The 17,233-nt window shown below is 33.2% G+C and overlaps 1 protein-coding gene across 1 annotated transcript; it reads left to right on the top strand.

The window, feature by feature from the left end:
- Positions 1 to 3,217: 3,217 nt before the first annotated feature.
- LOC140040702 (uncharacterized) lies at positions 3,218 to 16,597 on the top strand. The gene is made up of 11 exons (XM_072086830.1): positions 3,218 to 3,357; positions 6,342 to 6,475; positions 6,743 to 6,884; positions 7,350 to 7,516; positions 9,680 to 9,837; positions 10,323 to 10,433; positions 12,953 to 13,426; positions 13,641 to 13,797; positions 14,445 to 14,616; positions 14,892 to 14,983; positions 15,799 to 16,597. The coding sequence occupies exons 1-11, from the start codon at positions 3,307 to 3,309 to the stop codon at positions 15,866 to 15,868; spliced, it is 1,728 nt and encodes a 575-aa protein (XP_071942931.1). The 5' UTR covers positions 3,218 to 3,306; the 3' UTR covers positions 15,869 to 16,597.
- Positions 16,598 to 17,233: the final 636 nt, after the last annotated feature.

Genomic DNA, 17,233 nt, shown 5'->3' with positions numbered 1-17,233 from the left:
TCAACCACTTTATTGTTCACTATACCAGACATCTCCCATACTTTTGTACGGTTGGTATTGGAGTTACAAGTGCATATCATTATACATCAACTTTCATGTATAATTGCAAGCTCTTTGTTATTGACGAAGAAGAATGTCTGAAAACTTTGTGATATTTGTTCTCCTCAAAACCGATGAGTGTGGCCCAAAACACATACGGAAGTACAGATTAGTACATTGGGACTATCCTTTCAATCGTGTCACTGCTTCCACCCCTTTCCAATGTAATGATCAAATACAACAAAATGACAAATATCTAGGTAACTTGCATAAATACTTGCATTGTCACCAAATGTTTTACAGCCATGTTTACTGAATCCTATAGTGCATAACCATCATGTTTTTAAGTTTTCTTCTGGAAGGAACATCTGTGGGTATTTTCAACGCCACCATCCATCAAGATATGTGAAGTCATATTTGGTTAAAGATATTAAAATTGGGCTATGATCATACTCCAATGGTTGATCAGCAGATTTTCAGTAAGTTTTTTGGTTTTTATATACTTTATCGAAACAGTTGCCTTATAGAAATCCGCAAAGGTTTAGAGCGATGCTTTCTCAGTGGCTCATGAAGTTTTAAGTTCTGTTTTTTTTCAATAAGTTGTTACTTTAAATATAAGATCTTCCTTATCATCTGTCAGTTTGAAAGAATATTGTGTATTATGTGTGATTCGTGATCAGACTGACCATGTCATGCAGAACCTTCAATGAATTACAGCGTTTCTTGTTATACCCATGATTCTATTTTGAATCGATCAATCATGTCCACTCAGTGTTTAGAATATTTGGTTCTGATTAGTTTAGATAGGTAAACTTGTTTACCCTTTTAACCTCATTTCTACAACGAATCCAATCGGTTTTTAAATGTGTTGGTGGTTTCAGAAATGACGACTTCGGTTGGCAAACTATTCAAATATATAATTACTCATTGTGAAAAAGTGGATCTCCTATCAGTCCTTTGTGAAATTTAGGTTTGAAAAATCTAAGCTGATGTCCTCGTGTATTTCTGCTTCGATTGCATCTCATTTGAAGGAAGTCTTCATTGGCTACACCCACGAAACCTTTTAAAAATTTTCAATCAAGTCACCACGAATTCGTCTGTCATACAGGGTTGTTAGGCCAAGAAACTTTAAACGATCTTGTTATGAATAAGAATGGATAGCTGGAATTTGATTTGTCGCATGACGTTGTTCTCTTTCAAGTGCGTTTATGTCTTTTTGGAGAAATGGATTCCATACCTGGACACAGTACGTAACGTAATGTTGGTAAATAACGTTAAAACCGTCTTTATCCATGTTTATAAAGGACCTCTTAATTACTTAAGGAGTTTTATATCTGTTATCACCGTCAGCCAAGATAGCATAGATGCGAAGGCCTCATGAAGAAGAACCCATTTTCCACTCCTTCCAACATTGATAAAGTCCAATAGTTAGGGTTTTTGAAAACAAAGACTCGATACCCAGGTTTCTCTTTCGAGCTTTCTTGAAACAACAAACAAATGTTTAAATAATTACATTATAGGGAGTCTCTGACCCAACAAAAACATCTCGACATTAGGTCATATAGGGGGTCTCTATCAAATTTCTAAATATTATTACATTATTATAGGTAATAATAATTTTTCTAAAAACAAATTTCTAAATATTATTACATTACTATAGGTAATATTAATAATATTATAGTAAAAGACAAATCTTTTGGCACATATGGCGTTTCATACATATAACACATGACCTACTTTTTCCGACAAAAATCAAAACGATGACTGGTGGACAACATAAAAAAGAAAAATTTACAACAGACTGGAAAAAGCCTATTAAAAAACTGTATGTACTTTACAGAAATATGTGAAAACAACATTTTGAGAAAATGACACTTTTGTATTTAATTTCCTATGTTTTTATGTGTAAAATACAATGTTTATCTCATAATTACTATAATATGAAGCATCAGTTGATCTTCAAATATACTTCTTTGGATAGATCTGATGATGTAGATGATTTTCCGTGAATAAAAAAAAATCCTATATTTTGACCTTGTTTGACCTCTTGACCACATAAACTGACCTTAAAACCCAAAACTGAAGATGGCATCCACTCCTATCGTTTTTGTCACCCCACAAAGGATAAATTCAACATGGTTGCCTGCTATTAACAAGAAATGCCCCCCAAACTTTTTATAAAGGACTTTTGTGTATTTGGCCTCTCTACTTTATATCTTTGTTCTTTTTTTTGGGTAAATGTTGTTGCTTAACCATACCTTAATACATTTTGAATTTGAAGCGCAGAGGGCACATCATCCGTACTTACAATTTGTCAATTTGTCTTGGGTTAAGCCTGCCTTTATGTACATTATATAAAATATAGGACAAAATATTAGACTAATGTACCGTAATGTACTATTTTCTCCACCGTATTTAATTTAATACCTAATAAATGATGCAACGAAAAGGGACTATTTTGATGATAGTATTATATTATAGTGCTAGTGACAGGTTATCTCCATAAAATCATTGAACTTTCATCAGTTACACAATGTGTGCGATCAATCATCAACATCATAATCAACATCATCATCGAGTGCATTAGCACACTCTCGTGCTTCTTCTACATTTTCAAAATGGACCTAACATAAAGGTGTCTAATCATTCGTTTAAAAAATTGCCCTTTCACACATTCGCAATTATTTTGTTCCATCGCTCTCAAGGCTATTTTTGTATTTTCTCTGTTTAACCGATTATTTACATATTGCCATGACTTTTCTGTAGGCCACACACAGTCGATTTTATATATTATTGGTGTCTTTCTATGCTTCTATACAGTAAGTCTATACGATCAAAAGGATAAATCAAAAGAAACCTATGAAAGTAAGATAACGAAAAAGAAACATAACAAGGGGTATGTAGCTAGGCCTACACTACTACAATTTTTCATTTACATTTGTATCCATGGTCACGTGCCAACGAAACTAAAGTGTCACCTATTGTGTGTAATACGCCCTATATTAATGTAGTAATCCCATTCATTGGGAGGAAAATACAGGTACTTATCTTATCAAAGGACGTATTGTATCATGCTTCTCCAATCACATGGACGCTCCATCCAATGTAATTGCGTCTGTAGTATAGAGAGCGCTCTATATGAGTCTCAGTATAGTATACTATATTGGCAGATACAGCGAAGACACTACCGAACCGAACGCCCATCATCACTGTACAGCACTGCAATACTCATTTTTCTAGCGTAACAATATTTCTCTTGGGATTATAATGATTTTCAAAATTTACCTCGTTGCTTGTATAATAAACTCGTTAAGCGTGGTAAGTACCTTAGGTTGTATCAATGTATACAACGTGCTTCGTTGTTATCTTCATTATTATATGAATGTTCACTAGGAGAGGCTAGGCACTAGAGTCTACATATTATATACATACTTCTGTAGAGCAACATATGATTTATAATTATAGGTCTGCCTCTGAGAGGCTCGTCATTGACTGGTCGATTGCACCATTCTCCATAATATTTCGCATTATGCTTAACGTATATTCCATCTTTATGATACAATTTCGTAATAAAGCACAATCTTGAGGAACCCCACCTACCACTTAAATAAATACTCCTATGCAATTCATTCTGTCATTAATGAACCGTCTCGTATTATCTTGCTTGTGTCACTGACACACTATATGCACATGTATGCCTACACTGAAAGCTCAATAATATAATGACTTATACTGTATAAATCAATTCCTCTGTGACAATCGTGTTACAGTACCACTTTGAATTGACAATTATTTCATACAAAAGCAAATATTTTAATTCCTGCAAGATGAATTGAGTGTTTTCAATGAACGTAATTTTGTAAGATTTTGTAGGCCTACCAACCTTAGATTATACATGTAAAGTAGAGAAAAATGTGATTGCGGCATCCACTGTTTTTAGTTACATTCAAATTATTATGTCTTTTAATATAAATTGCATTGTCATAAGTATAATTAATAACAAGGAGTAAAGAGAAACAATAATAGGTCTATATAGGAATTTTTCCAATCACAGAGCTTGTTTTTAACCCGAATAACGTGTACACGATGTAAATCCCATGACACTTGATTTGTTGCCCTTTACACGTTATATTTTGTTATTGACAGGAGTAGGTACAAGTCTGACGTATTGACTGATGGGTTATTTACAGTATTCACATTTATGATATGCATTTCGGTTAATTAATGTAAAGGGGAGGGAGCGCACTAACGCAAGGAAGGATTCAACCTGTTAGTGGCGGTTTCATCGCTGTTGGTTGACAACTGAATAAAATAAAAATAAAAAAATTAAAATTTGAATGTATAATTTGTGGGAACTTTCACTCAAAAACTCATAGTTGGGTCGTTTAGTGAGACACTATAAGTGACAATTGTAATTACTGTACCGATTTCTACAATGTGTCATACAAGCCTTCAATGGTAGTTATTCCTTTTCGCTGTCACTGACAAGCTTTGTATACCATAGCGAAAGAAACTATACGGAGAGGAATTCCTCCATAATAGAGTAGACCTATTACCGAATGCATGGTAGTCCTACTGTCATTAGGTTCAATGTCAATGGATGGTAGGTTGCAGGCGACCTAATAACATTATTATTTTTCTAACTTTATATGAAAAACGATATGTATACAAATAATGATAATATTTAATAGCACAGTGTGGTATATTATTTGACCATGGAGGTACAGGGCTTCGGCTTTGAAAATATCATATCGCACATCCTGTTAATTGGATTAAGCAGATTACATACATTCGAGCTCTCTCCTTCTATTTTTATACCTCCATGATTTGACCCAGTCTGCAGTCTTAGTGCCAGTACGTAAATGGTACATACAGTATTATTTTAATTGAAGTGATGAAAGGAAATTGCATAGTTTTGTTCCGATATGGTTTCTTCCGGTTTCAGCTTAAAACTGCATTTATCCGTTTTCGTATTATTTCTACAAATTGCATCAGACTTTTTAAACTTGATGTAAGTTATAATTTTTAACCAATACATGTTTAGTATCTGTTGTATACTTCTTATACTGTTATATCAACAGTATTTTATGTACACACACTATCCGTATTTTATTACCGTTTTAGTTAGAATGAGCGTGGTCGGATGCAAACAATATTTAAATCATTTTATAAATATACAGTTTTCATATATATCATTTACAAAATAAGATAACAATTGAATTAAAATTTTACAAGGTTAATAGGATTTTAAAAAGAAGGATTTTCCGTAACCAGAAAAAGTACGGTACTCACTCATCGTACACGTAACAAGTACGCTACAATGAAACATTCAATTCAGGATGTAATCAACTCCATTGCATTATTCCAGTGTCAGTCTGTTCCACACTCCAACTTACATACTGGTATTATATTAAGTAGGCCTAGTGTATTTATAGAAACATCCATTTGACAAACAATTAATCGAGTCAAATTTGTTTTTCAAGGGAAGAGTATTCTTTTACCCATCCTAGTAAAATCTAAGCTTCCTTTACACTTATTATTATTATTATTATTTCCGCCGTAATGTAATCTATTAGCTTCCTGTGTACAAACACTGTAAACTAAAGAAATAACAGTAATACAATAGAATTAATGTAAAAGTTACGAAGAACAAGCCAAACCTATTGGTCAATAATTATTAAGCATATTCATATAGGTTATTAGTTTCTTACTTTCCTGACAAAAGAAACATTGTCAAAATGTTTATCTAGAGAAAGATACAAATCTAAAAACGTATTGTTCATAATATCGCAGACATAATGATTTTTTTTTTCTATTGCAAGTAAGCACCGATAAAACGAATTAAAAATCATGGTCCATTATTAAAGTATATCAGTGTTTCGTACTTATGGTTGGTACAAGTCTAAAAAGGGCAGTTCAAGGTCATTTGTTCAACATTTGGTCGGAATTCAAAATTTACAACAGTGTGTAATACTTTTATATGAATGACATTACTAGTGTATGAATGATTCAGTTCTTCAATTTTTATTTAAGTATGTAATTTACTTCTGAATTGTGTGTAGGCCTACCAGCCTTAATATTCTGAGAATGTAAAATTCCTTGTTTATGATGGTCATTGCTCTACTAAAAATATTAATTATGCAATTCCTTGTAGTCAATAGCAAATTAATTATAACCATGTAGGCCTAATAGTGTATTATGTTCAAAATTTGTTATCATTATTTTATATTTTTTAAAGATTGCTCTAATTATTTAATCATTACTTATTACTTACTTATTTCATTAATATTTGATCGTACTAGATTATTGGCCGTTGTTCACTGATAGCGGAAATCGAATTGGTGTCTTTTACAAGCGATGGCCGACTGGATCATAGTGGTATCAGATGTGATAACGGCATGTGTGACAACTACTTTAAACTATGTGTACTAAGGAGGTGAGCTCGAGAAACATTGACACAACGTCAAGGATGTGGTGGTAATATTAGCAACACCCATGTCTATATCATTTACACAAATGCGTACGATACGCCAGCCTTACAGCCTTTATCCGTATGTGTGCTCAATTTGAATTGTGAACATGTAATGTTCATCTACAAGATTCTATGTATTAAATCATGAAATCATACTTCCGCATACTTTTTTACTTTAATGTTCTTCTATAATGATAAATATATAATATACGAAATTTTATATTTTTTCAGTGATATTGCAGACAATTGTGTTAAAACTGATATTGTGTATCGCAATAATGATAACTTCGCCTTTCCGTCTGAACTGCCAAATCACAACTCGTCATTGCCGTCAATACCAAATCCATTTGAAATACATGTCCCAGAATGGCCGGTAAGTATAACCTATACTATTTCCAAACCTTATCAAAACACTGCATCAGCCATTAAAAAGTACCTCCGAGTTATTTTTATAGGAAAAAGAAACAATATAGGCACTGCATCCGTTGATACCGTAATAACACCCTTGTGTTTCACCCAACATCATGAATTTAAGTAATACTATAGTGTTTAAAGATATAAATTGTATTGGTTTTTGGTGACATGGAATGTTGTTAACCGGGTAATAACTAGTTGTATTTCAGCGTACTATGTTTACACATTTTTCCAGATATATACATATTTGTTTAAAATTATTAAAACATTGTTGGTATATGGTTGCAAAAGCTTTATATTACAGATTCGCTAACCCGGGTTTTGATTTTTTTTTGTATCAGAAAAACTGTATTAATTGTAATTCTGAATATTATTACCTCGAGTGTACTTACAGAATAAAAAAAGCGTCATTGTTTTTTCACAGAGTAAAGATTCCGATAAGATAATCACAATAGAAGTTCATGATTGGGACAAGAGAGAAGACGATCTTTTATATCGTAACAGTACCAACATAAGTGATATTCAAACGTTTGGAAGTGATTCAGAGGAGCCACAAGTACGTGTGTTGCAAAACAGTAACGGAAAAACCAGGTAAATGCAAATTAATTGACGATGTATGTACATTTTCGTCTCACGCAGACTGCTTGCTATCTCAACTCGTTTTCACTTCCTTTGCGTTGTTCAAATATTTGCCCCGAATTCGAGCCTCTCGACTATGCGATCTTATTTTATTCTTAAAGCCGTACAGCTAAGTATGCGCCAAATCACATAAAAGAACAACTCATGTAGAAACTAAAAGAAAGAAAGGCATTTATACCCGAATTAGCAGGTAGTATTTTCTTACAGCTTCAATCACCTCAACTGTTGTCATCTCCTAAGGGTTATACATTAATATGCTCATGGATCAACGCAATTCGCATGGCACTTACAAAATGTACATATTATTGGTGTGCGTTGATTTATAACGATTGTACCTGATGTTTAATATGTATAATGACCTTAAACTTCGTTAATAAGTCAAGGTCTCATAAAATTAATAACACTTAAAGGTTGGAGCCAATAATGACATTTCTAACATTGTATCACCTTGTCAACTAATGTTGATTAAGGGAAAATAACTTCTCAAAGAAAAATTTTGCAATAAATATAACCTGATTAAAAAAAAGATAATTTGATAATTTGTCTTGTTTCCGGGTAAAACCTTTTTTCAGTGGTTAGGAAATTTCTATGGAGGTCATTAATATCCATGAGCTTCTTGGCATTTCCTGTTCGGTATATTATGATACCTCTACCGATGATTCTAAGGGCGCGTTTATACAACACGCTATTACACGCATATTCTACACGCCTACGAAAAGTGTGTTGTATAACAACAAAGAGATTCCGTGTAATGAGATTTTAATTGCAAAAAAGGCTACTTGGCTGAATCCTAAAATTTGGTGGATTCCCGGTCGCCGTTACCGTGTTGGAAGTGTCCTCAGGGTATATTTTGACCTCTCGTTAAAACAGGTCGTAATATCAATCATTGCTAACAAGATTGGGCCCATTTATTGCTGCTTCGCTGCCAGCAATCATCCTCCTACCACGTCTTACGCCTAGCCTAGTGGGGCCAACTCGTAGTGGTAGTAGGCCTCTATCGTTTCCCACTCCAAACAGAATAAAAAAAAATAACATCGCAAAAATGGCATCTTCTTCCATAGTGTATAGATGAAACAATGAAACCCTTAAAATAACTGTTATTAATTTAAATGAACCGAGAACAAAATAAACAACAATGCAAACGTGAACGAATACAATATAATGAAAATGGTAAAAACCGCGCGAATACATCGGACAGCGAGGAGGCGACGATGATTGTTGACAACTCAGCCAATTCAAGCGCGATCAACGATTTGACCTTTTATCCTAGCATGCACTCACCGGAAGTTTCATCAACACGCAGTCACTGCGTGTTGATGAAACTTCCGGTATAACACGGTATCGTGATTTCTAGTATAACAGCAAACGTTAAGGTGGGTTGACCTCGGTCCGAACAACACGCTAAAAATTAAAGCCGTGTTCAAATTTAGGGTGTTGTATAAACACGACCTAAATATGCACTGGCCTTGACAAGGATAGGCTTAACTCCTAACTTTATTCATTTCATCTCAGTAGCCCTTTATAAACATTCCCCGTCATTGCAACACTTGTTATACTGGACAATTATCATAAAATTTAATAATTTCATTGTGTTTTGTCTGTACAATGTTTATTCCATCGAGTTCTCTCTGGTTTTCTCTCGCGATGTATTTTTATGAGCTGGGCCAAACTCCCCAGCTAGTTTGCTGTATTGAAAATTGGGTCAGAACATTTTTCCTGTAAAAATGAGATAATGTCATGAAAATTGTTCGTATATTGTCTCATAACATTTCTCAGTGGCATTCTTGTGTTATAGATTGCTTTATTTACCGGCGTTTGACGTTACCGCCGCTGATATGAAACATTCCCCTGTTTATAGACCAGACATCGTACTAGAATCGCTTTATAACTTTATGTAGGGTTGAGGGTTAATCATACAATACGTACTTTTCTAGATGCTATTTTGATTAGTGGCGAGACTCGTATATTAAAACGCAATTTTCTTGTAAAATGTCTTGGTCGCTTGTAGTAGTGATTCATGTTTACAAAACATGTTCCCTTGATTTGTGTCTCTACAAATGATGCTGCAAGAATTTATTTCTGATGACAGATTGTGATTTTTGTTAAATTTTACAGAACTACAATAAAAGTTAGGTTATATTGCGAAGTTGGTTTTACTGGACCTGGATGTTCACAGAGAGATACAGAATGTCACTCAAATACTTGCTTCAATAAAGGAAAATGTATCGAGACTGGGAAACGTGTCAAATGTCATTGTGCAAGTGGTTTTACAGGTAAAATTCAGTAATTTAATATTAATAATAATATTTATAATAATAATGATTTGGGGTCCATGACATGGCCATTTTGATTTTTAATTTATTTATTTTAAAAAACACCAATAAAACATTACCAATTGAAGTATTCTTGTCAATTTGAGACAAAGCCTATGTGTGGCCTCTTGAACTTGTAGAAAAACCCTCTGGCAAAACTTGACCGCTACCATAAATAGCCTTAATCTCGACAATGACCAATTGTAGAATTATAAAGCCTAGGAAAATTGTTTTAGATAAAAGGTGGGCCTTCAAATACTTCTTTTGATACAAGAATTGTATGATTAATTTTTGTTGATCTTTTTCAAAAGCCTTTCATAGTCTTCATGCTAGAATGATCAATGATTGAAGCTGAAATTTTGAATGAAATAACGATTTTGCCATATGTTCACGTGATTGAATTTCCGTTGGCACATCCTTTATGGTACACTCTTTAATGTTTACAGGAGACCGATGTGAAGTTCGTCTGGATCCATGTAAACTAGGAAACTGTAAATATGGAAATTGTACATCTGCATTAAACACATATACATGTGAATGTTTTCCGGGATACTCAGGTTAGTCAATGTTTATACATCTTTTATATGAAAATTCAGAAATTCGATAACGACCAATTGTACTGTTCTGTGAACAGGATCGTATTATTATAAACTAAACATCTTATTTATTTTCTAAATTATGTTATCCTGCACGTTTAAATTTTTTTTAAATACAATGGACGGTGTAGATCCTTTTAAAATGGTATAGACCTAGCTCATACCTACAATCATGTAGCTCATGCCACACGATGATGCAGATCCTTCTACAAAGATGTAGCTCCTTACTACAATGATGTATACCACAATGATGTAGCTTATTGCGAAGTATAAAACCGTAAAATGTATCGGCTTAAATCAGTCCGTATTTACATAGACTTTTTAAAGCTAATTTCTACCTGTGACTTCTTTTATGTTTCGTATTTTTAGTATCGGATCAAGTACTAATGCATGCACATTGTTCATCAATATCGGGTTAACTTATTACAATAGAACCATTGGTTTCTCAAATTCCGTTGCACATTCATTTAATGTATTTACTGTATCACAGCGTGAGTTAATTACACCAGGGAATTGTAAAATTATTAAATTATTAATATTAATAATTATTATTATTAATCAATACAAACGTTGAGAAGCAATTGTCAGTAATAATAATGTGTTTATATATAATACCAGTACCCACACTCACAGTAAGAAATTTGCGTTTCAATAGGCGTACATATAAACGTATATTAAATCTATTAAAATAGTATTTTGTTATGAAATTTGAACATTATGATGCTGTATGCATGTTATTCGAGCTGTTTGACCGGTTTATAAGCTATTAAAAAAGTTTTTGTAGAAGGAGGTAAATGCATCCCTGTATTATTGTGTGCGGGTATTTTTCAGCATTGACATCCTCCATTAGACAGTAACGCCAGATTTACCGAATTTTGTTCTTACGACTTACGTAAATTTATGTATAGATTCAGATGTGTGTACGACGTGAATATTTGATAATGCACGGCAGTTGTAAGCCTTTGACAATCAACATTTTTTAAGGTGTACTGTAAATGGCGGATTAATTGAATACAAGTTTACTTCAGGCCAACATGCCTATTATAAAACAATAATGAGTCAATTGTTCTTTGAGTAAGAGATAATATGTAATTCGTCAAAAGTCTGACTGTTCAATTCAACTCGGCTCCGTCTCGTTGAATGAGCCTTTCAATGAACATATTCCGATCCCCATTCATTCAAACATTTTATTATTTGTATAGTAAAACAGTATTCTCTTTTCCTTAATTAGGGTTTTCTATTCAAGGAGATATTTGTTCCTACTAAGTATTAATAAAGTACGAATATCGTTTGATTTCATGTTTTACTGCTATTAAAACAGTACGGTACAGTTACATGAGAGCTACGTTATTTTCAACCGTGAAAATATCCATAAAAGTGATTGAACTTAAAATTTAACATAAGTATTGTTTAAACTAATCGTCATTCTTGGGTTTTCCTAAATCAACCAAAAAAATCGTCTCGTCACACGAAGATTAATCTCACTCTACACAAATTTATCATTGTTGTGAAACGCACTCGTTTAGTAAATTAATTTAGATGCTTACCTCGAAAAAAAAAACCTGAAGGAAAATTACTTAAGAATAATATGCATCCATAATGACATGTATTGAATCTGACTTTCTATAAGTCAAGTGAGCTTTAGGCTTATCTGTGTGTCTCTCTGTGGTTTATTGTGTAGGCTCTTTCATTACATAACTCTCATTCATGCCTTCTTTTGTATCATGCCTTTTAAAATACGCTGAAGTTGAAATCCTGCAACCTCTCATGAATTAACTTAAAGCTAATTCAATCGAGACTTTAAGCCGATTAGTAAATCTTCAGTAAGCCCACTTTCAGATTATGTTGGAATGTTGGTCGTTTTTAAAATCTGTTCTGAGTATAGTTAATCTGTGCTGGAAGCCTACCTAATTAAGTTGAAAACCTACTTTTAAATCAACCGTATTTTTAGTCTGTTAACCCAGCAGTAAAAGTTCAGTGGGTAAATACTATGCTCAGACATTGTAATCATAACAAATTATATATAATATATTGTACATGGAAGAGGTTTTTAACGCGCTGTTCTCTGTTGTTGTTGTTGGAAAACGGGATTGGTAAGCTCCACTTTATCAATAAATAAGAATTCGGGTTGGAATTTTCAAGAAATTAAGAACAAAATGAAAAAAAAATATAAGTCATGGAAACTATATTATTAGCCTATTAGTCTAGGCATGGAATATTACTCCATGGTACAGGTTACTATTAGGCTATAATTGCTGTATCGTTTAAACGTTTAAAATCGGGACACAAGAAATGGGAAAATTATTGTCTTATAAAAAGATAGTATTTCAAACAATAACAACACATGTTCATGAAATGCGTTCTTATAAAAGTTATTGGTATATTTTTTACAACTTTTATTTATGTAATTTGCTACAATTTTACCCCGGTATATTGTTTTGAAAGGTATGATTGTTACCGTATATTGTATATTATTATAGGTGATGACTGTGATCAAGATATTGATGAATGTGACACGTCTCCATGTCAAAATGGAGGAAATTGCATTAACCTGCAACCTTTGTTTAAATGTCAATGTCCTTCAGGAAGATATGGTAAGCTTTGCGAACACGACGCTGATGAGTGTACGAGTAACCCCTGTTTGAATAACGGTATGTGTACCCATAGTATTGATCAATTTAATTGTGAGTGCATCGCTGGATTTGAAGGAGAACTATGTGAAATCGACGTTGATGAGTGTGATAGTTCACCCTGTATGAACGCTGGTATATGCATAGATGAAATCAACAGTCACAAGTGCGTTTGTCATGAAGGCTTTGAAGGACAGTATTGCGAATATAACATTAGGAAATGCTCAAGTTCTCCATGTTTGAACGGTGGGACGTGCGTCGATGACGTTGGTACGTTTACGTGCATATGTCAAGATCCGTTTGTAGGAGAACGATGTGAACTAGGTGAGTTCGGTGATTTCACTAAATAAAGCTAAATTCACGCCTTTTTCGTGTTACGCTGTTTTGTTAAAATAATGGAAAATCACGAATAATACTGAATAGCGCCGTATTTCTTTCCGTGAAATTAAGTGAATGTAGTTTTATACTGTTTTGGCTTGCGTGACCATGTCATGTACGTGTAAACATATGTAAATCATTTTTTTTTCTTGTTCTTCAGATTCTATGGAAAGTGGAATTGAGATCTCGGTTAAAGATACAAATAAGTTAGATCTGACAGAATTAGAAACGAAGTTTTCAAACTTGATCAAAGAACACATTCCAGGAACAGAAGATGTATTCGTTCAGACATTTGTCCCAGCAAACCAGAATCAACAGTGAGTATGCATTTTCTTTAAAACCCTTCAATGGTATTGATACCATAAACATATTGTACACAAATAAAATGGATTAAGTATTTAAATACAAAACATCGGAATTAACAAGCACAATATCGTTTTTAGATAGTACCGTATGCCATTCATTTGTTTCCACGACAAAATTATAATAATAGTACACTTGGTTACTTTCATATTGAGAGTATAATAAACACTCAATGTAATTACCTCTCACGAGACACTACTGTAATGTGAAGTGTGAATATTAATTATGTTAAGCCTCTCTGGGAATTACACTTTAACATACAGACATCATCAATTTATGCATTATTAAATATTATCAGTTAATGGGCCATATATTCTAACGTCAATATAAATTATAATAGGGCCATGGTGAAATAAGTTATTTTTTCATGGTAGGCCTATTTCAGGTTTTAACGAATATATAAATAAACAAGGCCAACAGCCATAAGTTGCGTGCTAAAACGCATAGTCATACCGGACCGACAGACCGACCGACTGACATAGTGAACTATAGAGTCGCGTCCACGCGACTAAAAATAAACAATATTCCACGTTAACATCATGCAAAAATTCGTCGTGACAAAGTTTATCACTTATAACTAATATTGATCTCGTATTCCTAGTGACGATCTTACTCAAGTGGTATTTGTGATCTACATAAACAACACAATGATAGCGGAAAGTGATGCCGATAAAATAATAAACTCAATACCTGAAGGTGAACGAGCCAAACTTATGAGTCCAAATACAATAGCCGAAGACGACGAGAACGGGAGCGCTAATACGAATACGGAGGTAAGGCTGTTCTTCGTATGAATTAGTACGGCGTAATTTTACGAATGTAATGTTAATATTTTATGTTTCCAACATTTTTATTACTATAGGTGATTAAAAATTGTAGCTTTTCCACATACAATACATTTTATTTATTAACTGTTAAATTAAGTAACTTTCTCTCTTTTGACTCTCAGAGTTCATGTTATAATTAACACGATGCATTGATACGTACATTTTAATATATGTTAATATGGATCATTCATAGACTGTACACGTTGATTTATATTTTGCAGGTATCTTCCGACAAAAATCTTTTGGAAGGAATGATTTTAGGGATTATTGTGTTCCAGGCAGTAATAATACTCCTGATTCTCGTACGGTGGAGGTGAGATATTTATTATGCGACACGTTCGTTTACTACAGCACTTTGTATCAGCGATATTCCCGAAATGAGGCCGTTTTAATCGATATTTTGTTATGGCACATTTTACAAATTAAAACCGTTGTTTAAAAAAAAATATGTGACATTCATTCATTCTTTCATTTGAACTTGGATGGTGTGAACCGAAAAGGAAAACCACTGAGATCGCTTTCTAAGACGTACAACTGGGAATTATTTTTTAATGCTGTGACATAATAAAGTTCAAAATAATATTATCGTATAGCCGTGGGCCGGACCTTTTAGAAAAGGGGAGGGGGTGGTGGGGGGGGGGGGGGGGGGTGGTTTGACGTATTTTGAGACCACTTTAATCGGTTATACACAGTGAAAGAGCTTGATTTAAGGATCTATTATATTTTGTTTATTCAAGAAAAATTTGATTCAAAAATCACTTACAAAAGCCCACCTAGCTATTTTCAAAACACATCGCACGAGGTCCTGGCCCGTTACTTACGCGTTGTACAGTAAGACATACATTTAATTTAATTTAGATTAGATATGTTACATGATTATATTCCCCAACAGAAAATACTCGCGGGGTGAGATAGCCCTTTACGTGGCACCACCACAATGTTGGTGTGATCCAATTTTTGGTTTAAATGAATATCTATAAATCATCGTTATGCGACATTAAAATGGCATATTATATATATTTATTTTCATGGGGACTATATATTTAAAATGTATACGTGATTTTAATTGTGTACCATCCCCAGTTTCACATCTTTTTATTATGTCTACTTTTTGTTTCTTATCCACAGGAGGAATAAAAGGTATGTGACTGTTGAGAGGCAAGATGAACCTAGGTCGGAAGAAACATCACCAGTATAGCAGGTTTTCTGCACACAAGATGAATCCTGTAATCTTGAAAAACATGGCAGTAATCCTCCCTTCCGACATGACACGCTTACCGATAATCCGTAAATATATTGCATGTGTTATCTTAGTAGTGTATCAAACAACACATTTCTTATTTTATACTGCTTATGAATATTGAACAATGACATTTTGAAGAACTAGAGTTCACCCTTCAAATTGACGCGACGTAAAAGCTCGCATGATTAAATTATACCGTACTTATCGAATGAAAGTAGGGAGGCAATATACCTCACACTCAAGAGAGGTTACAAAATGCTGTATAATTATGGTAATTTTCAAAGTTAATGATGACTTAATAAATATTAATTATAAAGATAACGTATTTATGCCTGAAATAACCCATGACATGCTATGTGAACAATTCTATAATAGTTAGTAATCTATCTAATTGCAATCGTATAGGCGCTAACTACTAAAAAAAATAAAATAGTATTTTAGAAAACATACAGGAGTTTTATGTTATGTGGTTTATTTATTATTATTAGGCCTATTCGCGTTTGAAATATCATGGTTTATAAAATTATTCCGTTCAATTTCTTAACTGTAAGTCTACAAATATATACATCGTACAGGAATAACAATAATTCATTTAAAGCTGATAGTGAAATGTAGAATAACTGATATATGTTTTGTCACCTTGATTTAATATTAGTAATGGTAGAGTTTGAAAAAAAAAACCCACTACAACAACTAGAATATGCGCTCAGATCATAACGTGGATCGACGTAGACAAGATAACCATTGAGACTGTTATATTTCTTTATATTTTATTAATAACGTTTTGTACAGCATAGGCCTAATACTTCAAAATATGTACAGTATGTATAATGTAAAATAGTGTTTGTATTATAATTTTTAATATATTTATAAATAATTTACGTTATTTTATGAGGAATAAAAATTGAAAATATCTAAGCAATACTGTATATTGCCTTGTTATTTTTACAACATGCATTCATTTTTTTTGTGGTTTATGATTGTGTGGACCCCCGATTTCCATTACTTTTAAGATTGATATATCTAGGCCTTGAAAATACCGAAATTTCCGGAATACACTGAGTTCGGCTCGCTGGTTTCATTACATACTATAGGCCTAGTATTAGTAAAACATCTGACAAAATTAAAGAGAACTCACAATCGGGCAAAGCCGAGTTGAAATATAAACCTTTCATCGTTCACGAAATGCCATTATTTGTACTATTGCACGAATATAAAACATTCATTATTTGTTTTATATAACATCTAAATAGATTCCTGTCATTTGATTCAGATTGAACAAAAAGTAAGCCTATGCCTACATTGATTCACATTGTTGAA

The sequence above is a fragment of the Antedon mediterranea genome, chromosome 2 (genome assembly GCF_964355755.1).
Source record: "Antedon mediterranea chromosome 2, ecAntMedi1.1, whole genome shotgun sequence".
NCBI lineage: Eukaryota > Metazoa > Echinodermata > Crinoidea > Comatulida > Antedonidae > Antedon > Antedon mediterranea.
Note: the sequence above shows the minus strand (reverse complement) of the source record. Positions and strands in the feature narration are given on the sequence as shown.

Coding starts and splice junctions, on each gene's coding strand:
- LOC140040702 (XM_072086830.1), top strand. CDS start 3,307: ATGATTTTCAAAATTTACCTCGTTGCTTGTATAATAAACTCGTTAAGC. Junction 9,838..10,322: donor TTGTGCAAGTGGTTTTACAG/GTAAAATTCAGT, acceptor TAATGTTTACAG/GAGACCGATGTGAAGTTCGT. Junction 10,434..12,952: donor ATGTTTTCCGGGATACTCAG/GTTAGTCAATGT, acceptor ATATTATTATAG/GTGATGACTGTGATCAAGAT.